This window comes from Prinia subflava, chromosome Z (assembly GCF_021018805.1).
Source record: "Prinia subflava isolate CZ2003 ecotype Zambia chromosome Z, Cam_Psub_1.2, whole genome shotgun sequence".
Classification (NCBI taxonomy): Eukaryota; Metazoa; Chordata; class Aves; order Passeriformes; family Cisticolidae; genus Prinia; species Prinia subflava.
In genome coordinates this window covers 94,952,887-94,979,522 of record NC_086283.1, presented here as the reverse complement: position 1 = coordinate 94,979,522, position 26,636 = coordinate 94,952,887, and the positions used below count along the sequence as shown (strand labels likewise).

Here is a 26,636-nt window from a genome sequence, read left to right as displayed (position 1 = left end):
AGGTAGTAATGTTCAAATTATTACAATATAGCTATTGATATTGAGTCATCCACTGACAGAGGTCCTACTTCTGTCCTCTTCAATTCCAAAATGGTCATCATTGACTTCCTCCCCCACTTCCTCTGAGGAAGCTTTGCTGGTATCTTTACTTCCCTTCCTGTGCCTGAAACCACCAGGACAGCCTAAAGTAGCTACACTGGAACTAACAGCATCACCTCCCATATCTGAATGCAATCCTTGTCAGTCCAGCACATTTATCAAAACACCTTTTGATGAAGGATGGCTTAAGCTGACTATGTAATGGCAATCATTTAGCATTATTCAATAGTATTACATCATTGTTGGTGAACACAGGTAATACATCACTGCAGTTCAGTGGCATCTTCCCCTTGAACATGCCTCCTGTACATCTAGATTCATTTGTAATGAGTATTTGTTGAAGGCCCAAGTAGAATCGTTGTTCATTCTTATTTCTATTGCATTCAGTGTGTGCATATTTGTTGTACAACTTACTGTATAAGGAGAAAATTACTTTTATAAGGACAAAGAGACTAAAACCACATACATTTCCACAAGAATCAATCACAAAAGGCAGGCTTTGCTTTATTCTAAATAGAAAAGTCTTTCCTATTGCTGAAGTACTACTCTCCTTCCTCTGTCCCTCTCAAATGCGTATTATGATAGGATGGCTGAGAATTAATAAATCACTTCAAATCTAATACCTACAAATCTTCCATTTTCAGTTACAATTTAGAAATAACTTTGTCTCTGATCATTAAACAATTGCATACGATTAAGAAAATGTTTTGGCATCCAAGTAAGACTTTACCTTTACAAATGTACTTAGAATAATGTAGATTGCACGGCTAGAAAGTCTGATTTGTACCCAGTCAAAATGCAAAAATAAATACAGAGGAAGCACTTTGGAAGTTTCTGACAGAAATATTTTTTGTTAAAATATTAGAAGCAGTTTTCTATTACACTACTGCAAACAGAAGACAGGCATCTGCTTTGCCAAAATGGAAGAATCTGAATTTGGGCTGACAGCAACAACAGACACAATTAGTCCAAAGCAAAGCTCTGCATATGATAACAGTGTACCTCAGACTTACCAAAAGCTAGCATCAATGTGTTTGTGTTAGCTGCTGTGAAGTGGCAGCCTCCAAAACAGCTTCTTGCCATCTGGACATCTTTAAAGCAAGGGCCAAGAAATACTTATTTCAATTAATATCTTGTTAAGTCCACTACTTATATTTATGGTATAAGTGCAGAATATATTTTAAAACTACAGAAAGCTAGATACTTCTCCCTCATTGGTTTACTTAAAAATGTAACTGATCTTATCTCAAGAACATATTCTCTGGACAAGCCAGACATGCCAAGCACAGTTTCAAGTGGGTTGCTCACTCCACACCTCTTTTTGGGGAGCCTCAGGAGCAAGAGCTACCTCAGAGCAAAAGCAACAAGCCACAGTAGAAGAGAAAACTGGACTCTACTGCAGAGTGCTCTGGGTCATAAAAATGTTCTGAAAAGAGACACAGATGGTTACTGCACCCTGTTCTTCCCCCGGCACATTTCCAAACACAAAAAACCCCAGAAGAGCTGGGTTCCGTGACAGGTTCAGTGTCTTGGTGTGAACAGAAGAAAGACTGAAGCCACCACATCACCAGAGCAGCAGTGGCAGCCCCAGCACACCCAAAGCAGCCACAGTTACCAGATGATAAATTGCCTGCATCTGGTGAGCTAACACAATGTTTCTTATCCAAAACTACTGGCCTGCGGAACTGCACAGTGTCCACTGTGTAAGAAGGAGAACTGCACGTTCACCAGCCCCTGTGCCCTGCCAACTCAGACATTGGAACATCACAATCTATAACTACCAGGGACCATCAGAGAGACCCTCCCCAGGACTGAAGAACATATGCACAAAGGGAACAAAAAATATGTTAATGATTTCAGGGAAATGATTATCATATTCTGGGACAATCAATCACTATGTATGTAAAATATAAACAGGAACTTCCCCGTACTCAGAATGCATGGCTTTGGGAAAAGCTATTCCCCCATGCATCTGGCCAATAAAGAATGCTCGCTTCTTAATGCTACACTGGTGTTTAACAGCTTTTTTATTTTAGCAAATTTCAGGTAACACCCCTGCCACTCACAAACTGCCTGAGCAGCAGGAAGTGAAGACCAAAGCTGGAAGCAACGTACCACCAATTTTACTGCCACAAATAAGCAAAGCTCACTCCAGGTTAGACACTCCAGACATCCACCTTAGTATTTACTAGGTTCAAATTAGGGCACTTAGCTTTACTGCCTTGAATTGAACTCCTGCAGACATCCCAGCTGTAGGAAATTATGGGTACACTGCAAATTTTAGGGTCTATTTTCATATCTGGAGGCAGAGAGGAGGGGTGGAATTAAAGCCCATTGTTCCCATTAGCTGTTAACCAGAAAGTAAAAGAGTGGATGGATTTGAAGCCATCACTAGGAAACTTTTCACTATTTTGTCTTATTCTGTTGTAGCTTCATCAACAAGTCTTACTTACATTTCAAATGACCACCAATATGCAAAAAAAAAAAAAAAAACCACAACCCACCACAATTACCATTTTAATAATGTCTTATTTATTGCCCAGAACTTAAAGGGGCATGTTTTGCATTTTACTCAGCTACACATGGTTGAAGTTAATGAACAATGCCACTTTCCCAGTCGGATCCAGGAGGTGAAATTTTCCTTTCAGCCAATTTGTCCCCTAAACTTAACATTATTAAGGTAAGCCAATAATTACAATTGACTCAATTACAACTTCTTTTGTTACTGTAGAAGAAGCCCTTGTAAAAAAATCCTATTACACTCACTGTAGTTCTTTCACTTTTTGATGTCTTGTAAATCTCCTAAAATGCTCTATGTTTGTTTCACTTTCTAAAATTAGATGAAACAGTGGTGCTTTCAGGTACATGGTGTGATTCTTTGGGTCGTCCTGAGCAGGGTCAGCAGTTGGACTCATTGATCCTTGTGGGTTCCTTCCAACTCAGGATAGCCCGTGGTTTTGTGATTCTGGCTGGAAATGCATGAAATAAATGTGGCCCACCAAAGGTAAAAATCTGGGATGAGATTATGAACTTAAAAAAACAAAAAAAAAACGGCAGAAAGCCTACCTTAAAATTTCACCAGTATTGGCAGAATTGGAACTGGAAAAGGACACATCCAGTTTTGGACCACAAACTAGTAGGATGAAGGCTTAGATCTGCATCCAAAAATACATATATAGATAAAGAAAGTGAAGCTTCCATGAAGTCAACTCCAAAGGCATGCAGAATCAAGCCTGTCTGTAAATCAATCACCAGGAATAAGTCATCACATCCCAGAAATACTGGCTCATGCTTGGAACAAAATTCTCCCACTGAAAGTTATTTAAAAGACAGTACAAAATTTGGCTGATAAGGAAATCAGCTCAGAGCTCCTTTGCTAACAGATACTCACTGAAGTTATAATGACTATTTGCAATCTACTACTGAAGTATTGTGACAGCAATATAGTACCTGAAATGCATTTGAGACCACCAGCAAATCTCCCTAACCTTTAATTACATCTGGAGGATAAGGATAGGTTTGGGGTTTTTAGTTCAGTTTGGTTGGTTGGTTTTTTTTAAGTTTTCCATGCCAAAAAATACCTAACTCAACAGCACTGTTAGCCAACCAGTGACAATAATAACTATATGATAAAAACACCCTACAAAGAAGTTGTCATTTATGATACTACTTCCTTACCTCACAACTCTTACTCAGCAAAATAATTAGTTGGCAATATTTATCAGTGAGCTCAGAGACAGAACATTCTACTGCTTCCTTTTCTTTATCTTAACAACAAACAGGTCCCATTCTTTCCCATAATTCTAACATGCAGTCCCAAAACTTATAAACTGCCAGTCCATTCTATAACACAAACATAATATACAGGTATTTTATCATGCATCCCTTTCGTCCTTTTTTGCGGCTTTACACCTGCTCTAGAAAAATTTCAAGGTCCAATTCTATAACTCTGTTAACAGGAAAAACAGATAATTTGAGATTCACACTGCACACATGATGCTACAAAAAGCACACTAAACTACATGCAAGTGATAATGAAAGAGTTCAATACACAGTCAGTTTTGCAAAAACAAGAATCCTGCACACCAAGAGATCAGAGACAGCTGATACTGGCAGACTTACAACAAAACTGTACCTAGAACACAAAGGACCTCAAAAATTCACTATTGTTCAGCTCAAACATTATGGGAACAACTGCTTCAATCAGGGGCCAATACTCCTAGCTCACAACCCTCCACCAGCTCAACATTTGGGGTTTTGCTGACAGAGTTTATGTTAAGAAACATAATTGCACTATGAAGAATATGCCCAGCAACTCATAATTGACATTAACACAAACATGAAATTATGCGTTAACATGCTATTTTCTCTACAGTAGCCACTGTGGCCTTTCTTTTGTCTCATGTATATGTTGTTATGCCCCATAATTAAATCAGTACATGCTTATAGTAATTTTTCAAAAGGTAAAGTTTCCCAATAGAAAATCCTGCTCCTGTTTTCACTGGAAAACATCTATATTTTTTTCCACTCAAGCTGTCAATCTTCATTCTGAGCATTAAGTACAGGAAGTGTTTTTTCCCCTCTTCTCAAGTATTTCTTTATCTGTACATGCAATTTATGGTAAAGCGACCAACTTGGAGAAAGCAATACGTGGTCAAATAATTTGCTTTACAACAGCCACTAGAGAGAGGCCACAGGGAAAAAAAAAACAGGAAGACTTAATCCTCTAGGAATATAGATCATGTGTTTTTGATGTGCAGTTATAGTTTATTTATAAACATGCTGCAGTCAGTTTTGCACTAATGAGCTCAGGTACAAGCAACAACAGGACTGCAGCCTCACAGACATCAAGTTTAGTTAATCAGCTGATTAAATACAAGCATACAGCTAAGTCCAGGTAAGTTCTTTCATCTGTGCTTCTACAGTTACACTGCTAAGCATACTTGAGCCAGATAATCCAACAGCTTTTAGGGTACTTCTTAAGGAGCAACAACACAAACTTCAGAAATTTAACATGAATATTGATTTTCTTCACTTTTTGTTTTTCCACTATGACAAATTACTCTTAACAATGTTCAAGCTGGTTTTCTAAGTCTCCCAAAGAGGGTTAAACTCTGCTTCTCCCTCCTTCAAAACTGGCAGCTTGCAAACATATCTGCTAATTAGGCACTCTACTGCTAGAGTTTGCTTTGATCCCAACAACAATCAACTTCTCATGTTCTGATGATACAAGCACGATTAAGCAGCAATCGAGGAGTTAAAGGCAAAATAATGAGACAGGAATACAATATCTTCTGTTCTCATCTCAGTCTATTACATGGTGCAGACTCAGATATGTCAAAGAATATGGAAATTACCTTGCTAGGTGCACAGGGAAGTAAAAATCAACTCCACTATGCAGGCTGATTGAAGCCTTAAATGATGAAGGTAACTGACAGTGACATATACAACTTAATGTCATCTCAAACACCAGCACACCAAGAACCATCTAAAAATGCGTATTTCATAGCAGAGTATTTACTTCATCTGGAGAAGACAGCTTTGTACTGAATGCATTTTAAAAACCACCTCCACATGGCATATCCTCAGCCATGTAATTACAGAATCGATTGCTTCTATCTCTTTCTACTAATTCTGGAACAAGTTTAACACGTGGCATCGTGCTTTAAGGAAACCTCTGAGGAAGGCAGCTGAAAAGACTGCTCTGGGATGGCAGAATACGCTCTGGGAGGCAGGGAATGAATGAAGCATGTTGTGCTTGTGATCATGCACACGTGGCTGCTGAACCTTCCCACCTTCTTAGCCCAGAGGTGTCAGCACCGTGCTGGGCTGTGCTCTCCCTCTGCTGCTGCTGGCAGAGCCCTCAGGAGAATCCACCTCAAAAGGTCTTCTAACCTGGGCACATCCAGTCCTGACACGCATCACAACAAAAGCCATTTTGAAATACTTCTGCTCTTACACGAGAGGGGAAGAAAATGCAGGAAGTAAAATTTCTTACTAAAAGGCACATCTGACAGAGCTTTGGCACTGGCAGTCATTCTTACGCCTCATCCTACAGCACCCCAGCTTCTGGGGGTGGGGACAGGCCAACAGAGTCCAGAGACAGCTTTGAAATCATAGGGTTTTTTATGGAGTGGTGAAATCATGTATTGTATTCAAATATTCCTGGGGTAAATATGTATAATTTCTTCCATGACAGGAAGAAATTTTAATTATGTACACAGGAAATACAGAACACTTCCTCTTATCTACACCAAGAGGCCATCATTAATAGAAATAACCTTTTTTTCAAATGTCGCCATTAAACTAATCACATCATCAGTATGACAAACAGTTGTATATTATGGGAAGGTCCCATTCCCAAAAAGGTTTCAAGGTACAAGTCACATGATGGTACAAGTTCAGTTTTCCCCATTCACCAAGTAGTACCAAACAGCTGACACTGTAAGACTTAACGAGCTAATCTCCATTTTCAACAATATTAATGATAATTTATACAGCCCAATGTTTGTGAAAATTCTGCTGCTGCCAATTGCTCCTCTGTATGAATGGGGAAGACCTCCTCTTCCAAGTCCTGCCAGCACATGCCAACCCATGGATAAGAGAACAGCTTGTTTTTCATGGTCCATAAAGCTGTTGATCTTTCTGCTAATTAGTGTTAGCAGAGTGATGAATCGCTGAAGCAAAAAACAGACTGAGAATTCCCAAATCCATTTCAAATCAAACACAGATTAACTATATGGGAATAACAACAATTGCTGAGTGTATCTGGATGACTGATGACTCAGAGGTGGAAAGCTGATCAAAGCAAGAAAATTAAAGAAAAAAATATATAAATCACAAGTTTTTTTGGTTTTATCTCTTCATGATCTGTAGACAATACATGATCAGAAGAACACAAAGTAATTTTACTAAAGTAAAGTGCTTTAGGATGCTTGGATTAAAGATTCTATAAATGAAATTAATATGTATTATGTTACCTGTGCTTGTGTAAGATCAATATAAGCCTAGCAGGTAACAGCCTACCACAGTTAGACACAATTAGCCCACCAGGAAGTCCTCTCCAAGTAGCTATTGATGAGATAACAGTAGGTGAGATAAGAAGTTCAAACTATAGGTATCTAAAGTGGTTTTTTTTCTCTACACATAACAGCAGAGCTGATCAGTACAATATAGAAACAATTGAGTTAGCTGCAGCACTCTCCAAAATATGATCTCTTCCCAGAAACATGTTCTCATATCTTTCAGAAGTAGAAAGGGAGACAGCAATCTCCAAATGCTGCACAGCAACTGAGAAGACAGAACAGGGCTGCACTGCCCATCTTGGGGCACAGTGAGGAGCAGCAGTGGGACATGAAAGTGAGGGCAATTTGTTTAGCTTGCCCGAGTGATTTGCTAGGTTAACCCTCTCCACGGTAAAAGCTCATTTAATTTCTCATCCTTTCACATTACCTTCTGCTATGGATTCTATTTAAGCATCTCTGAACACAGCAAACTAAAATCTGTAGACAATTTAAGCCAAAAACCCTCTGACTATAGACAGCCCTTTGAAGTTTGTGGAGATCAAGAAAACCAGCCACCAAAGAAAAGCAGCTTTTTAATTAAACATCTTTTCTCCTGATTCAGAACAAGTTTTAAAGTCCCAGTCTGTGTACCATTAGAAATCCCTAAGAAGGCAATCTAAGGCTACAGCAAGAGGCATTTGAATACATGTGTATTAAACAGATGTCTATTGTCCCAAGAATAACAGAGCTGATCTCAGCTAGGCATAATTTCCTCTCAATTCTGTCGAGCACACCTCCAATGCCCCTGCATCCAGAGGGCACGAGTATTCCTCTGAAGCAATCCTCCTTCCCCTCCCTATCTGACCCAGGGCTATGAAACAAACAACTACAGCACAGCTCTGTGACAGGGCTTATCCTGCAGTTCAACAACATGTGCAAGAATTGTGTTTTACTTTTAAAGATCTTTTAAAGATCCAGTTTACTTCCCACACAAAGGGTGTGGCAAGAACTGTTATGGGCATGTGTTCAGGCAGGGAAGGGGGAATCTGGAGCAGGAGGGAAGTTAGGAGACAGCAGAAGAGAAAAAGGCAAATATTGATTATGGTGTAAAGTGACCCTGTTACCCAAAACTTTACAGCCTGTTGGAAACATGACTTTTCAAATTAAAGGATGAATTGGTCATAAATTACATGCAAGTTCTTTTACTCTGAGATTGTTTTATCTCATGAATGCTTACATTTAGCAACCACAGTTATGAAATAATATTTTTCATCTTGTCTTTCTATTAAACAGGACTGTTGGCAGTTCACAACAAGAACTATTATGGGAAATTTGCTAGACTAATAGCAGGCCACACTCTTTCCAAACTTAAGTCTCTTTTCCTGAAGTTGTCCTCCTTGGCAATGAATATTTAGGAAAGCAATACTGTTGCAACAATTATATTGAAGGTGTTTTTCCAAAATTTAATAGCATGATGTGTCCAGGAACCACAATTCATTTCTTTCATTGGACAAACTTTAATCAGTGGCTGCATAGGGATTTTCAACAGAAGGCAATAGTGGATTTATTCCCCAAAAACATTGATTTCATTTTTCTTCTACTTCGAAAAGCATTCTTTGCTTGTCACTGAAAACATATGGTTGCTGGATTGCTTCAAACTGCAACTCAGGGGAAAAAATTTGGCTGTAGTTTCCCTGAAACTGTGTCAAAAATAATTTCAGTTTCTATCCCTGCAGGTTTCTATCAGTTTCTGTCTGCAGGTTTCCAGCCCTCTTCTCCCTGATCATCATGATCAGTACATTATAATGTACTTATGACCCAGTACATCATTCTCAATCTTTCTCTTATTCATATATTAAGAGTTTTGTCATTTACTTCAGCCAATTCAGTACAGTAGCTTCTCAGTAATTGTAATCTTTCCAGTTTCTGCAAGTCTCATTCAATACACTGCAACAACATAGATTTTATTTCTTCTCTTATGTCCTGCATAACATTATTCCCTCCTGCAAAGCTCAATCAACTTATTTATTTGGGATCTATTCCCAGAGGTAAAACCCCTATCTATTTACCTCTATTAGTATTCAGCCCTAGAGGAATTGAACTATTCTGTTTTACATAAACAAATAAATATTGTTTTGTTTTCATTGTTAATATTGCTTATGCTCTGTGGCTCAGTAATACTGTGGTTTTAATAGACAAAGGAAAGGGAAAGTAAAACAAAAAGTGCAATTTACCCTTCTAACATTTGGAGTGAGCAACACGCATGAGCATAAGAATATTCTGCAAATTTGCAAGCCAGGAGTCTCTTGCTTCACTTACTCCCACCTACTGTATTTTAGGAGTTGCACATCTTTTAATAACAGACATAGAGACTGAATGGTAAATAATTTCAAAGATATTTTTCCAAACTATTTTCCAATTAACTGACACCCACTGTTAAGCTGCCACCATTTAAAGGTGTATTAAAAGTAACAAAAAAGAAGAAAGAATAAAGGAAGACAGTAACCAGAAATAGTGATATTAAAGATCAAGTACATTCTCAAATTACAGGTCTCCAAATATTTTTCCCCTTTTATGAGCCAGGCATATTTTTTCAAAAACATTAAGACTTAAATAGAAATTTGGGAGGGAATATGTGAGCATAGAAGCTATCCCTGACATGGATAGCTCACCATTTTAAATAAGGATTTTTTGGGCCCCACTTTTTCCTTTTTTTTTTTTCAATGACACTGTGATTCCTGTAGTTTCAAACCAGAGCAGTAAACCACTCCTAAGTATTGAAGAAATCTAAAAAAACCCAAAACTTCAGTATTTTAAAAAAGGTACGTAAATATATGACCAAAGTAACACTGAAATTATTAATTTCAGATTACTGAACATTTGAAACAACTCTAGGAATTAGTTCTCTATCTGCAGTGGTTTCTTTAAAACAGATTTTAAAAAATTCCAAAGAATGTAAGGTACTTTCTGTCATCAGATTGAGTTTGATTAATTTAATCAGTATCATGAAAGCTATTAAGATATCAAAATTATTTTAAGATACAAAAGCCCTAGGGTATTGAGGTTCATTTAAAGTGCATTGGTAATAAAGCAGTTTAACACCACTGCACACTGTATTCCCAAATCCTGATAATTAAACCCTGCACAACATATTGCATGCAGACAAAAAGCATATCCATTTCCCTTTAAAAAGGCCTCAAGCAATAATTCAAGCATAAAGACTAGAGATGATGGCAGCAGAGTACAATTGCTGTTTGGTTTTGATTAGGTTGCCTTCTTCGTCTTTATCTGCAAAAGATCAGTTTTTAAAGACAATCACTCCACTTTAAAGTTAGACAAAAACAAAATTAAAAAACCACACCAGCTCCTGCTGAAAAGATAACTGTGCTGGCTGTTTTTAGTCTCAGTAAAACAGTACTTTGGTTTACACGCCAAGCTTTCAGAGATGTAACATTCCAGAATTACCAGAGAGTTTACTGAAACGGCTACCAAAATTGACACTTGTCTGCTGCAGGTCATTTATTTTTCATGAAAGCCCATATGGATCCCAAATACTCTTACAATGTTTCTGAAAGCTTCATAACAACCCATGATAAAAATGAAGTTGCAAGGGAGATGACAGATCTTACACTACTGACACTAAAAATCAGACCAACAATTATGTGATGAAATGTTACAAGAAGTTCCTGTAGTAGCAAATGTTTTCCTTCACATAAAGCATTAAGACACTTTAATTTCTTAAGTTCTTTAGGTTCCTTAAGGTTCCTTAGGACAAAATTATTTGTCATTTACCAGAAGTCATTAGGCGTTTTTAAGGCAGTGAATACAAAGACAGGTATTGCTGTAACTCCCTGGAGATTCTTCCAGGAAAAGGTTAGGGAAAGGGGTAGGAGAGAAGTGAGAAAAGCAAATACTCTAAAAGTACTTTTCAGACACTCACTGCAGAAGAATCAGCTCTATCCACTGTGGAACCATTTTTCAACCCCAAGTGAAAACAACCTTGAACAATTCACAGAACTTAGAGACAGAGGACAGTCCTATCTCAAGTAAACACCATTTCAACTTCCTCTAACCTAAATTTCATGTCCTTGATTCTAGTATCAATCAACATCACTCAGACAGATAAAACAACTTTCTCATGAGGGGAGGAGGAGAGGCAGCACTGATCTCTCATGTCTGGTGAGCAGGGACAGGACCCAAGGGAACAGCCTGAAGCTGTGTCAGGAGAGGTTTAAGCTGGATATCAGGGAAAGGTTCTCCACCCAGGGGAGCTCAGGCACTGGAACAGCCTCCCCAGGGAAGTGGTCACAGCACGAATCTTGACACAGTTTAAGGTGTTTGGACAATGTTCTCAGGCACATGGTGTGACTCCTGGGGATGGTGTGTGCAGGGCCAGGAGCTGAGTTTTACAATCCTTGTGGGTGGGTCCCTTCCAACCCAGCATGTTCTGTTATTCTGTGAAATGTATATCTTCCAGGAAATTTACTGAAATCTATTGTCCCTCTCACCAAGCACACAACAAATTCATCTATTAGCCATTACACACTTTGGGAACATATTAATTCAAATTCTAGTGAATTTAAAAATTATCTTTCTTGAAATACACAAAGTCCCAATTTTTTTATATTCACTTTGCTCCATAATCAAAACCAATCATCCTTCAGTGACCATCACTGCCACAAAGGTACCCGTACACAGTCACAATACCAGCACCTTGTGGAGCCCCAGGAGAACTTGCCACTAGAGGATTTGCTGCAGAGCCTCAGGAGGGCCTGCTGCTAATGAGAAATGCTTTTATTATATAGTGAGAAGGGTTTCTCTCCTATCCTTGCAAAACACGTCAATTTTTTTTAGGTTCTGTTACTCCATTGGTTTGGTAATATGATGTAAGCTTATGTCACCCTGGTTCCAACCCCGTTTTCCATGTATGTATGTTCCCCAGAATGTTCTCCCTTCCTTTGGTCCTCACTGGTTTCTGTATCCCCACATATCCCCCCCAGTATTCCTTACTGGTTGTTACCCTTTACCCTGTTCCCTCAGACCATTGGAGCTGATGCTCTGCTCCACCCCCACTTCCCCTGTACTTAAACCTATACCTGCCCTTGTTCTTGGTCTTTCTGTCCCTGGAACCCTTTGGTGACACCAATAAACTCCACCAGAACCCCACAGAAGATCCTTTGTCTTGGGTTGAAAAATGTAACCAAGAATGTGTATTCTGTTTTCAACTCTAGGGGGGAAAGAGGGCAGATGCCCTCTGTTAATGGACACCTGATAACACCAGATAAGGCAGTGCCTTCTTATCTCTTCCTCCACCCATCCTCCTCCGAGGGACATCACCTGTGAATGGGCCATTGAAGGCCTCTCACATGACTGATAACATCACCTCATCCCATTGTGAGATGCTCCACCCAGTGGGAGGAGCCAAAGTCTTTCCACCAGGATAAAACCTGCAATCCCAAATTCAGCCAGTTTTCTACTGAATTCTTGGAGGAAGACCAGACCCATCTCACCAGCACTGGACCCTTTTTTCTACAGGATCATCTCAGAACAACTGAGATGATCCTGTAGAAATATACAGATACTTCACAGAACAACATCTGTTACTCCAGGAAGACTCATCTGGACTGCTCCCAACACCTGACAGCAGGGCGTCAGGTCGTATCTCTGACTCTGTCAGGGTTTTCTAGGACTTTTGTTTGTTTGTTTTGCACTACTGCATTTGTATCTTTTGTATTCCTAGTAAACAACTGTTATTCCTATTTCTATATTTTTTGCCTGAAAGCTCCTAATTGCAAAAAATTGTAATAATTTGGAGGGAGGGGGTTTTACATTCTCCATTCCAAGGGAAACTCCAGTTTTCCCTGACAGATACCTGTCTTTCCAAACCAAGACACCCTTCCTGCCTGTCATTCACCAGCCTCTACCCAGTGTGTGTGGCTGTGGGGACAGTGTGCTTGCTTGTGTGCCTGCCCACGTGGCTTCCTCTAAGGACACTCCACAGAGAAGCTGCAGTCCACAGTTTGTGGCTAGCTGGTAATGCTGTTCCTCCCCTGTGAATATTCCACCACATAAACGATGCCAAACGGCATTTTCTTTAATGAAGTCTAATCTAAAGACACCATCCATGCACTTCAGATCCTTGAGGAAACAAGACATAGGTGATCCCATGGATGGGTGTATGTCAGTCAGCAAGACAAATGCCACAGTCATGCAAATAGGGGTGATTTTCAGGCTGTGCTTGGCCACTTACCAGCAGCCCATAGAGGCAGAAACTCAACACGACTCATCTCAGTCAGGGAACCCAGCTGGAAGAGACTTATGGAAACTCCAGATGGAGCTCACACCTCCCACAAAGAGTTCAGCCCCAAGGGTCAAGGTGCCATCAGCTCCTCAAGTGCTAATCCTACACAGGACACTACACATACCCCAAACTCACCAGTCAGAGCTCCTCCAAGACTTCCTCTTCTGAGCTGTCTCCCATCTTCACTCAACTGCCTCTTAAACTTGGGAGACCTTCCAAGGCCAGAAGACACTTCAGGACTACTGGATTTTCGGAAAGGCATAGGTGGAGGTGATAATATGTGATCAAGCTGCAAAGAGAAAGAAAAAAATACATACCTATACTGTTCTGTTTAAATGCTTATCTTAATTGAAAGAAAAATCTAAGTTACCTTCAACCAAAGGTTAAAATAGCATTTGGGGGAAAAAAGATCCCAAAGATCTTCAGGTAATTGATTTGCCAACTAAACAGAGAAGTTTTCCAAGTGCCAGATTTGTGTCTGGCTGAGTAAGAAAGCCATCCTACTTTTGAACAGTTCATACCATCTCCACCGACTCTCACACAAAGAGCATTTCTCACAGAGGTCCCCTCTCAAGACACAAGGGATCACAGTTCCACTTACTCAACCTTCCATAAAACAGCATTTCTGCAGTTGTGAACCACCTGATCTGGAAACCTATTCCAGATAGTGACCAGCTCTTCAAACGTTTTTCTTGGACAAGGTTTCCCCACATCCATGTCAGCAGTCACTAGATGGCACTGCACTATCAACAAACTGTAAACCACTGCCCAGTCCAGAGAAATAATAACACATTTATCAATGCCAGTGAGAAAAAAAATTATCCTGTTTATAAAAGGCACATTCATTTACACTGCCTTTGAAGTTAAGCGGAAATACAGATCCTTGTTCTTCAGACTGGGTTCCTGTCATCATATCCACAACATATTTTAGTTGCCTGGTCTTGACAATACATCTGCTGTCTGAGTATTTGATTAAATCCACGAAAACAAGACAAAATGCATGTGAGCAACAACCAAGAAAGTACAAAAAAGCAGGGTATGCAAAGTAGAAAAAGTTTTACAACCATCCTTCTCCTGTAAGTGCTGCAGTGGCATGGTGTCATCATTTTGAAAAACCATTCAGGTTTTTTTTCTGTTACATTTAACCCTAATTCTCACTACAACTTTTTAGGAAGCCAAGCATGTCTAAGTCTTATATTTTTACAGTTCATGTACTGAGACTTATCAGCCAGAAAATCTAGCGTCACCTGCATACCTGAGTCTTTCATCCTTTTTGTCCACTGAAAGGAATGAGTCAAGGTCACCAGAAACACTGATGAAGCTGCACAGCAAAGCCCATTTTTGCTTACAGTTAATCCCACAGCAATGCACCAGCTTCCCTACAAAGCATTTTGAATCCCATGTTTAGTTCCCCATGTATTTAATATTACAGATTAGTTGCTGTTTGGGGGTTTGTTTTAAAGGTTTCTTTAATCAAATCTCTAGCTCATTGCAAATGTACATACACTCCTAAAGCATCCAGAAATGCAACTGATTTCTGAATCTGCTCCTCCAGTATATTAAGGTTAATTCATGTTCACAACAGACACTGAAGTATTTGATTAACTCATAGCCCACGCCTTTAGCCGTTTCCTAAACTGAGTGGTTCTGGAGTCACAAAGAATATTTGCTTAACCATTGTTACTATTCATCTTTCACAAACACAGCCATATCACAAATATTTGTATCTACAACTTCTAAGATACCTCACAAGGTGACTTTAAAAATTAAATACAAATTAAATTTTAAAAAGGAAGCAACTGACAACAGCTAACTTCTAAAAAAACCCACCATTTTGAGAGTCTTTCATGTATGTTTAAAAGTGAATACTCCAAGTGCTTACTGACTGATGGATCCCAGAGACTGTTTAATTCCGAACTCCAAATTACTCCAAACATCTGAGGATGACATGATCCCATCAAGGCTTTAGGTGAGTTACTGGCAAAAATTCATGCTGTTTCTTGAAACTAACTAACCACATTTTAAATCTCTTTTTTCCTGAACTAAGGTTCATCAAACTTTTAAACCACAGAAGGAAAATAAAAAAAATCAATACAGGCACTAAGCACCCTACACATTAGCACTTAAGCCAACACAACAGAATTTTGCATCTTCCATTCTCCCACCTTTTCCCCTTTTAACCAGGTATTCAGATTTTATGATTGTTCAAGTCACTCCCATAACCAATAGACTTGAGCATCCCACAACATGCAGTCTGATTAAAGTCATTATTTTCAATTAAGCTGTGCTCCATTTTCACAGCTTTCAGGGTTCCAGAATAAACTTTAAGACAGCACTATGGTACAGACCAGCACAGCACCATCTCAGTCTTCAACTCATAATTAAGATGCTATCCCAGCTTCAGAAAAGTATGATGGTTGAGAGCTAAGACAGTTTAAATATTAGCCCCCATTAGCTCACAGTCCTAATAGGAAAGTCCTGCCAGCATTCTCTCACAAAGGTACCCTCTTGTTGCTAAGTGACTCTATCACACCAAAAGCCATTTTTAAGATCCAATACTACAAAGAAACAACATGGAAGTACAAAATTTAGTATTTTCAAGCCGATGGACAACTCCTACTTCACGGATTACAACAAATATATAACACATATATCAACAAAGCATTTCTAGAAGCTCTCCAAAGACTCACTTTTGCTTCCAAAGGCCCAAAATAACCTACGAGCATGCAAAATGTGTATTTGACAGGAGTCTGTACATTCTAATTGATATTGCAGTAAACCAAGAAGAGTAGACAAGGATATACCCTTTAGCAGCCTTCATGTAACAGCTCTGGATGCCTGGGAAATAGGAGGGAAACGGGCTGCAGAAACTATCCAGGCTTGCAAGCTGCCCAGGATCCTGTGCTAGCCTCTAGACAGAAATATGTACCAGAACTAGAGGGGGTTTATACCCCCATTCAGACCTCATTTCAAGCAAAAGCATTTGCAGCAGATGAGGAGGCTTTGTGCCCTCAACAGAACTGCCTTCCCAGCCTGACAGGCCAAGCATTCAAGCCCAAGGAAACCAACACAAAACACTAGATCCTACTTCCTTGGAATACAAAATTGGTTCTGAAGATGAATAATATATTATATATTCAAATCCTACAAAGTAGTTAATTCAGTCAAATAGACACTATAGTCATTCAGTAGGAAGATTACATCAATTCAAATAAATAACTAATAACAAGACCTATTCAAACTTGTTAATACTTATTTGAAAGACCTCCTGGAAATCTGAACACCACAAAAGTTCAGGTTGTGCACCTTATCAGATGATAAGATTAGACACTGCTGCCCACAGGTTAACATTAAAGCAACTATCTAGATGGCAGTTGAAATTCTACCAGAGATATTTTAAATAATTTTAATTAACCTGCTTCTGCTCAGCACTCAGTTTTGCCCATCCACAATCATCACTCTATTGGTATTTACTTCATACTTACTAGTTACATGGTTTGTGTGCCTATTGCTGATGTTGCATGGCACACAAACATAACAGGATAACCAGGGTTTGGCTGGTTCCCCTTTTTTATCAGTCAGATTTGCTTGACAGCAAGTTGCAGGGAATACAATAGCTGTATCCCTGCAGGAAGTTTCCAACAGACACACGTTCATGTTACATCTTGAGTATCTGGCTGTCTCATGCTCTGCCCACGGTCTCATTACAGCACTCAGGCTGCAGCCATACCCTTCTCTCAATACCTTTTGAAAAGAAATGTTAGCAATGTCAGGAGCAGCTGAATAACAGAGGGCAGGAGGTTTTTTTTAAGAAGAGAACAGTTGAAAATGAAGACCGTGAAAAGAAGCGTGTTCAAGTGCCCTGTATTTAAAGTACAAGAGGGGTTAAGTTAGCCTTAGAGTGTATGCAGACTGCTTAGAGATGGATTTTTAATCAGTGCACATCTCGCCACCAGTCTCTGCTGTTAATATTCACAATGCATGGATAGTTAACTTGTTTAAAAGCCTCCCTCCCCCAACATTAAATAATACCTTCTCAACAAAGGCACTTTGAAAGACAGAAAACACATAGCAAACACCAATCTATGAGAAACATACTGTTCTACAACATTTTTTTCTTCCAATACATTTTTCCATACATTTGATAAAAAAATCTGCCTGCTTATGTCACAGGTATGATGAATTTCTACAGAAGCACTGTAAAATTTAGGAGATAATGGCTTTCACAAACCCTACTTGCTTCCCTCATACATATGAACCTCATAAAAAGGAACAGAGAGTATTATTAGAGGAGAATGGTTTAAAAACTACACAGAACAGAATATCAAAATATCCTTACCACAGATTTCTACATGTAGATTTAGAGATCCTGTAGAAACACGGACGGAATTTGAGTGAAAGTCTCCTCCAGTGATACAGGAATCAATTTGTTCTCAAGCAATTTTTTTTCTGTATTTTCAAGCTATTAATTTTCTGTGTGAACAGAATCAGATACATTCCTCTGAAGAAAATTATTCCCATACTGTACTATGGGCATTAAACAGCTCACCTACTCAGAAAGGATTATACTAATATTTTTTAAAACCTCAGTAGCACTAAACCCACCTATCTACCATCATGTATTTATTCTACAGCTAGAATGAATTCTCTGCTTTATAATTATATCATCAAATAGTCACATCAAGTACGTCAGCCCACATGCCCTTATGAAAATTAAGGACATGATAACTGATTCAAAATAAGACCTTGCATCAGTGTTCAGGAGCACAATTTGAGCCGAGTACATAATGAGGAGTGAGGCAGTCAGAAAGAAAATGCATTTCAGAGAGAAAATTCGTGGTACAAGGTGAATGAAGCTACTAGAATACAAGCACACTGATAAACCAGGGTAAGGAAAGTAAGCTATTCTGGGCTGCTGAGATGTGTTGCAACATGGAGTGTCTTTTTCCAGTAAAAATTAAATTGAAATGAGAACTGAACTCGTCTGATCAGCTCCACTTTTTTTCCAACACCCACTACAGTTTCACTGTCCAAACTACTTCACTCCCAACCTCCCTCAATTGCTCCACAGGCAGTATTTCTACTTCCCACAGAAACTGGAAAATACTGGTCACGTATTCAGTCTTAAAAACACGAACAAAGATGTTCTATTAAGTAATTCCATTTCTTCCTCCTGAATGTAGCACAACTTCTTCCTACCTCAGGTCATGCTCTGTAACCATATTCAGTCCTAAAGTTTCCACAGAAGGGCTGTGCACTGTCACCCATTTTATGCCTCCCCCAGTCAAGCACCAATCCAAAAAAAGAGATGGATTACCTGAAAACTCTTGCATACAGTGAGTAATAAGCAGAAAATACCCAGTGTAGTTTTACTGCTTAGGTTTTTTTTCATTATCAACCCAAAGTCCCCAAAGAAAATTAATAAGTATGTTGCAAAGAAATATGCCAAATCACAGATGTTTCAAGTGAGAAAGCATCAGGCTCCAGTCCTATGCAGATAAAAGTATAGAGAGAAGCTTCCCTGACAATGAAGAGAGATTCAGTCACTCACTAAAAGCTCTCACTGAAAAGTTAAATGCTTAACAGGAGCATGGCTTCACGAAACTTAAAAATCCTGTCTTTTGCATCTTCAAACATAATCTATGCCAGAACCAAGCATGCTAAGACCTACCAGTGGTTCTACAGTGATTAACCCTTTATGCTCCTAGCCTGCTTTGATATGTATCAGTCTGTTTCTTCACGTTATTTATACTGGGTTCCTCTCAGCATGTTGCCTCTGTCTGGCTTCTTTGCAAGCAGTTTAAGCACAGTTGCTGGAACACAATAGCCCGCTAAAGCACGTTTTTTCATGCAAGCTATACACACTTACTTCAGCTGGGCATAGGGGAGAGGTATGTTCTTATCATTTAAATACTTTCTCTAAGTCTAATTACATTTGGCACAGATACATGAGTTTTGATTAGCTGCACTGACACAGAGAGCAACACTGAATATAATCTTATTAACAGATAGGATCATACCTTCCAAAAGCATCTTAGAATTCATTTAAAAATACATTTTAATCAATTAAGACCATGGTGCAGTTTAGTTGCTCCAGATGCTTGACAAGAACTCAGCAGAACTAAGTTAGACCTGAAGAGGAAATGCCACAGTGGTGTAGTACAGACACCAGAGAAGTCTGTCTTACATCACCATCACAAGCAGAGGTGCAACCAAATTTGCACAGATGTCCTGTAGTAACTTGTGTCTGCAGCACACAGGAATCCACTGCTTTTGGTCACATCAACATCAGCTTTTGAAGAATTCCACTTGTGGGTCTAATCTGAGCAATCCAGGGCTGCCTATGGTCTCCACAAACCTGTATCAAACACATCAGCTGAACAGGACTGTCAACAGTTCCATGTAAATCAGTCGATGGTTGAAATAATCTACATTCCCTTTACTTGCAAGTAATGTTACTCCACCTCAGTTTTCAGTTGAGTTTGGAGAACTATGACACTATTCTGAATATTTACAGAATATTCAGAGCACCTTCTCAGAGCACCTTCTGCAGAACAAAGAACCACAAATAACTTACTGAACAGAGATAAAAGGAAACTTCTCCAAAAACCAGCACCACCTCCAAAAAGCCATGGATAATGAAGGTGAAGAGTGGATACAAACAAAGACTCAACAGGCCACAAGGACTTCAGTGGACAAGGAAGGACAAGGACATTCCTTGCCCCATTTCCTACCACAACACCTCAAAAAAAGCAGATATTTTTCCCACCACCATAGATCAAGAAGGAAGATTACTATTTATCTCACATATCTTAAATTCAGCATTGCCTCTCAATGGGAAAGGTCTTGTTCAGCTTGCTCTGAGCCTCACTAGCTCTCCAGCCTAGTGGTATCTGTCCCTCTAGTCTAGACTTCAAGCCTTGGATTATCTCACTTCCCCCATGACCTCCAGTTTCCTTGTTAGGACAGTGACACCAGCCCATCAGCTTTGTCAGGGACAGAAAGTAAAATCCTAGGCTCACTGGGGATTGAAAAGGATTAGAGACAGAAAAGGTCTTGTTTACAGAGAAATTTGCTAATCATTCATACATCAACAATTGATTTACACACAAATGCAACCTGCAACTGGCATTGCAAACATGTTTTAACTAAGGTAAAAAGAAACCCACAGTAAAGCTCTGAGATTCACAAAGCATCAGTTCTAACCAGTGTATTTATTGATTTTACATCCCATATATATGCAGAAACACAGTGCTTAAAAATAATGTCACTGTTCAAAATTGTCCAGTTTACTATGCTGAGCACACGATGTTGCATAAAGAGCATCAGCAAAGTAATGAAGTTTTCCTATAGCATCTCACCTATTATATCATAGGTAGTAAAGAAACATTTTAAGAATTCTGCTAAGGATCAATAGAGACATAACCACATTATCTTGCTACCCACTTCCCGCTCATTCTAGAAATGCAAATCTGCATTTAAAACAATCGTATTTTTCTTGAAAATAAATCTGATGTCTGGTCAATTCAAAGCAAATAAATACAACTTGGACAAATTTGAAGTATCAGCTATGGCTGTGTTAAAATATAATCAGGTTGCATCCAATCCTTTTTCAGAAATATATTTACACAATTGCACAGAAAATGCAGCACAGCCTTTACAGCATTATACAAGGCCAAAATGTGGCCTATAAATATGCATGCACACTGCTGTCTGAGTCAATTATTACTTTACCCTTGTTAAGATGGAACAGTTTTGTTACAATATGACAGAGTCCTTCAGTTCTTGAAAGCCTCCTGTGTGCTTCATCTGTACACACAGACTCAGAGATAGACTGCTCCCTTTCCAGGAAACAAAGGAAGCAACAGTATTTGTATTGAAGGCACTGCCTCCAATAACTCAGCCTGCCCTCAGTCTCCTTGGATTTACACACCCAGCTTTAACAAACATCAAAAGATTAAGAAATAGCAGGTTTGTCAGACCTCATACAAGGCCCTAAAAACATAAGCAGAAACCAGAACACAGTTCTAAATAAATATAGCTCAATCCATGGTTAAAAGGGATCACACAGGGCACTATACTTAAGGGTAACATTAATTCTTTTTTATTTTATTCTGACAGTCATACAGGTATCTTCTCAGGACTGCACATGATGTGTTATGGCCTTTTGCTGCTAACAAAAAAAACCCCATCATTTCTAAACTAGGACAAACTGTCAGCATTCTAAAATAAGTGAAGTCAAAGCATCACAAACAGGCTGCTAGCCAGGATAAGGCTGCAGCAGCTCAACAGGTCAGCCCTACGAGGAAGGACACAGAGGGACCAGATCCAACACAGAGGATTCCGTGACAAAGTCTGTTTGAGAAGTTAACCAAAAAAAAGCATGGAATCAGAGAGCAGTGTCCAAGGGGTCTCCAAACCCACTCAGCTCTGCTGCAACGGTACCATCTGGAAAAAGAAAATCCCACTTTCTGCACTGGTACACCTTCTCTAAGCACTGCCCTGGCATCAGGAAGCATATTCACGTTTTACCTTTGCTTCTGCAGTTTTTAAAAGGGATCTCACAAAGATATAAAATGAAAATATACCCTTAGCTGTCCAGATGTGCAGCAGACGTGCCATTGCTATGCAGCAGGAAGGATACTCCCTTCCTGCCCATCCTGATGGCCATCTTGTCAGGAAAAAGCATTTCGTGGTGTTGAAATTTGCTGTCACTACTGCCACATCTGCCTGTTGCAAAAGACCCAGAGAGTATCCAGGAGGCAGCAAGAGAAAGCTGGCAGAAACACTCCTGGTTCAGTCCGGAGGGAAAACAAGGACACAACCCAACCACAGACCTGGTGGGTCACTCCTGGGGCCTGGGAAAACACCTTTGATGGGGCAAAGGGATAAGAGCAGCAGAAGAAAACACACACACACACATCCGCACACACCAATTCAGACACAACAAGGCACTGCAGGTTTAAGGAGCAGGCACCAGCACAGCAGTGCTGATCCTTCCAGCAGGCCCAGGGACACTGAGGAGCAGCAGTGCCTGGCTTCCGCTGCGTCCCACAAACAAAACACTTGGCAGGGCAGGGAACAGCCAGCTGCAAAAATCACATCCTCCTATCACTAAGCACACACTTCAGAGGGTTGTTTTGTTTCCACTGGTTCATCTACTTTAAGAAGTGTGAGAGAACAAAGACAGTAAAGTTTTCAGCTAAACAGTAGGAACCACCAAGTTTAAACAAAAGTTATTAATACAGTGACACAGTACTATTTTCTTACCTTCCCTTAGATAAAGTCACCTCTTTGGCAGCTTTTTGTTCTTCAGTTTTCTATGGCTGTATTAATTTTCTTATTATCATATGCAGAGCCATTAGTAGCATTAGCTATGCACTATGCTCTGCTCTAGATAAAGACATTAAACTAGCCACATTGAGTATTTCCTTCATTTCTCAATGAAAGCAGAAATTAGCTACACAGCAAACTGAGAAGAACTTTGATATTTTAGACACTACATTCAGCATATTTTCATCCTTAATTATTTTAATAATCCTTTTTACAGGTCAAGAAATCCATGACAAATGCATGGAAATAAGTATTTATATTCTGTGCATGTGAAGGCATCCATATCCATACCATTTTCAGTCCTCTCCAATGCTTCGGCTCTTACACAGATTTTTAAGAAAGACTTTTTTCTGGCTCTTTAACTAGCAGGATGAAAATTTAGTAAAACTAACCTTCAAAGTCACTTTAAATTGAAAAAAAAAAATCTGAAATACATAAGAAAGAAGCCTATTCATCTTCATCAGCTGTTGACACCATCATCATTTGTCTCGTGGAAAAAAATAATTCAGAGGAGAATATAGACACTCTGGAAAGAGGCAGTGTGTTGTGGGTTTTTTTGTTATACCATGAATACTAATGAACCAAAAGCAGTTTAGTTCTTTATAAAATCTATTTCCATTCACATTCACCAATGAGCTCCTAGACTACCTATAAAGGTTTCCTTTATTCTATCACATTGGAAGCCTCAGAAAACTAATTGTTTATTCAAGTCTATCTGCTCCATCCATGCTCAATTAGGTCTCACTTTTCCCTCAGTTACAGCAAAATTAAAAATAAAAATGCAACCTGAAACATTCCTGGTTCCACTGACCAGCTCCCTGTAACAAACCCCTCTGAAAAACCATTGTTTCAAGCACAGCAAGAGCTTCTTGACCATAATGCAGCATTTGAGGGACCTTCTCAGCAATTTACAGCATTCCTACTCATTAACTTACTCCTCTGACTAAAGGAAAACACATTTGAAATGCAGCTTTCTAGTAAGAACTGTGTTAAGAACTAGTAAGCAATGTTTAGTGTAACCAGGTATTCCAGCCACAACAACTGACAAATACCCCATAAAAATGGGTGATAAAATCCTCAGACATAGCAATTTAAAAATTTTTATTTTTAATTTATTATTCTTTATTTAGACCATTAAAATATGAAATAATCCATTTTGCCACATAAAGCTTCAAATCCAGTGTCACTTTCATTAGGAATAACCTATCAAAGGGAACCACAACACATTTATGCCAGGCAGGTACAAAACAAAAGAGAGAAACCATGATGAAATGAGCTTGGAGTAAAAGGTTCTCAGCATGTAATGGAGCTGAAGTTGATCCATAAATCAATGCAAGATGAAAGCAAGATTATTTATGTGAAGGGATTGCACTGTAAATTTACAGTCTGATTGAGAAAAGAAACGCTTTACTTGATCAATACACTAGTGATGTGCATGTGTGAACTTGAGCACAAATTAGTAATAATTACCGGTAGGTGTATCTCCCAGCATTTTTTAATTAAGCTTAACAAGCAGCAGAGGCACATCCAGAAAATGCAGGTTTTTCCTGAGTTTGCCTTTAACACGCTCCTAAGTTTTTAAATAATGCAGCCTCGCCACAAGAGACCTTGCAGACAAGGGCTTTTTGATCTCTTTCTTTCCCGCTCAGTGCTGAGAAAGGCAGCACACACGGCTACCGAACAATAGCTACCATGAAAAACCCTTTCCCTGAACTCCTTTGAAAGTGCACTGGAATAAGACGTTTATTTGATACATTTGTAGTTTTGCCCTCATCATCCAACAAAGAATTCAGAGACTGGGATGATTCTCCTTTAGCCTCTCTAGTAAAATTAGCAGAAAAAAATATCAGAAGGGTAAGAATATCTGGGCGCAAGGGTGCACAATCCAATTTGCATTTGGCAGGGATTTGTAGTTAAGGACAATACTCAAGAACCATGTTTGTAATTTTAAGTGCCTCCACTGCATTTCAAATCATCTCTAAGCTGCCATTTGTCAGTCTCAGACAATTTACTCAGGTCTATCATTACCAGAAGGGATTATTAACACTATCTGGCCTAAGAAAGATTTTTATTCTTTCTTAGCCTGATGACTTTAAGTAGTACTACAATTAGGGAAAGCCATGAAGACCATGGGAGAATGTAACCAGACAGGTGACACTGGATCATTTCAAATACTCCACCCCTCTATTCAATTCTTTGTGTAATCTAAGAAAGTAACTGTTCATATATTCCAAACAGCCCCATTGTAAAACCTACACTTATTAAGTAGACTTACCCTTACTTGTCCTGTCTTTTTTATCCAGGCTTTTCCAATTAAACAAGCAGCTATTTAAAACAATTATATTCATGTCTGAGAAAAAGAAAGATCTCTACTCAGATTTTTAAAAATCCTGTATTAAGTCCCATTAGGCAAAGAAATGTTAACGGAATGTACCACCCATTTTATCTGAAAGAACAGACATTAATATATATGTGCAGGGAACCCAAAAGAGACACATGAAAAGTGTCCAAATCTAAACAACAATTGCATTTTTTAAAAGATTTTTAGAGCTGCTATGTTTTTTTCACCCTCATACAGAAAATCTAAAATTAACAGCAAAAGAAGATGTATGGCTTTTAGAGATTTATTTACAGATCGTATCACCTCAGAGATTTACACACAGTTCCTTAGAAGTTCAGTATGACTTCAAACTCTCTCTAAAATTACAAGGATTAACTGTGTACTAAATTATAGCAGTTGATTGGTATCACCATGATTCTCGCAAGTAATTTAATGCAAGTTTTGTTTAAATGTCTACATTGTAGGACTTAGCACAGAAGCACTACAATATCTGCAAGATAGCAGTAACCTCTCAATGACAAGGGGTTTCACAGCAATATTTTCCTAAAGTAACCTGATTCAATAAGAAATAAGGTACAGTCCTACCCCTGATGTTTCACACTGTGTTAGGGTCTTCCTTCCACTTTCTTTGCACTTCCCACTAGTGAAAGAGGAGAGCTGTCAAGAGGGACAAGGACCACCTTAGGTTATCAAGAACTACTCAGGATCTCTTGCCTGTAAGGCAGCTGCACTTTTAATTGACTTGTAAATCAGCTTTGTGTACTCATTGCAAGTAAGCACCATACCTTATCCTGTGTTTTCAGGGTTATTTCTTCTTGTTTAAAATAATGAACCCCCACATCTTTCATAAAATAAAAGAAGTTGTCTAAGTCAATGTCAAAAAATTTAAATTACACAGTCCTTTAATCTGTGTACAGTTACAGAGATTATCAACTACAGCAATTCCATATGAGCAGCTTCAAAATACAGAAGCATTTGTATCATTTCAAAATCTGAAAACAAACTAAAACTGTTAGAGGGCAAAGTTATTGTCTTTTCTATGGCTTAGAAATTTGTCAGTTTATAGAACCTGAAGTTTCTAAAACACGTAACAGCACAGATTTGAAAAATGAACATTTTATTTTAAAGTACTGAAAGCCAGCATGAGGGATGAAAAGGCTAATAAAATGATGAGGTACAGAATCAAAGTTGTCTGGAAGTTGTTCTTTCATTCAAACAGTTGACATGTTGGCACCAAACATGTCATACATACAAAGAAGGCCCAAGACAACTTCTTTCTTAAACCACACAATCTAATTTTTCAGGCTCTCTCAAGTATTAGGAGAAGCAATTCGGAATAATCTAACATGAAATCAGGAACACTTCTTTAGTTTCATCTAAATATAGAAACAGAATTTCCTTTAGATAGATCTTTATCACCTATAGTACAGTTTCACTTCGTTTTAGTTGATTTCTTTGATTCTGATAGATAGCAGTAATTCACTAAACCATAGCCTGAAATTCAAATAAAACAATCTTGCTAAGCCATATTAACAAGATTCCACTAGGAAAAACATGC

General features: G+C 38.8%; 1 protein-coding gene across 2 annotated transcripts in view; it reads right to left on the bottom strand.

Moving 5' to 3' along the window:
• Positions 1 to 26,636, bottom strand: part of MAST4 (microtubule associated serine/threonine kinase family member 4) — a 275,995-nt gene that overhangs the window by 202,599 nt on the left and 46,760 nt on the right. For both annotated transcript variants that reach the window (XM_063423907.1, XM_063423908.1), the window contains exon 2: positions 13,540 to 13,693. In XM_063423907.1, the coding sequence (XP_063279977.1) occupies positions 13,540 to 13,693 (154 nt within the window). The remainder of the gene's footprint in view (positions 1 to 13,539; positions 13,694 to 26,636) is intronic.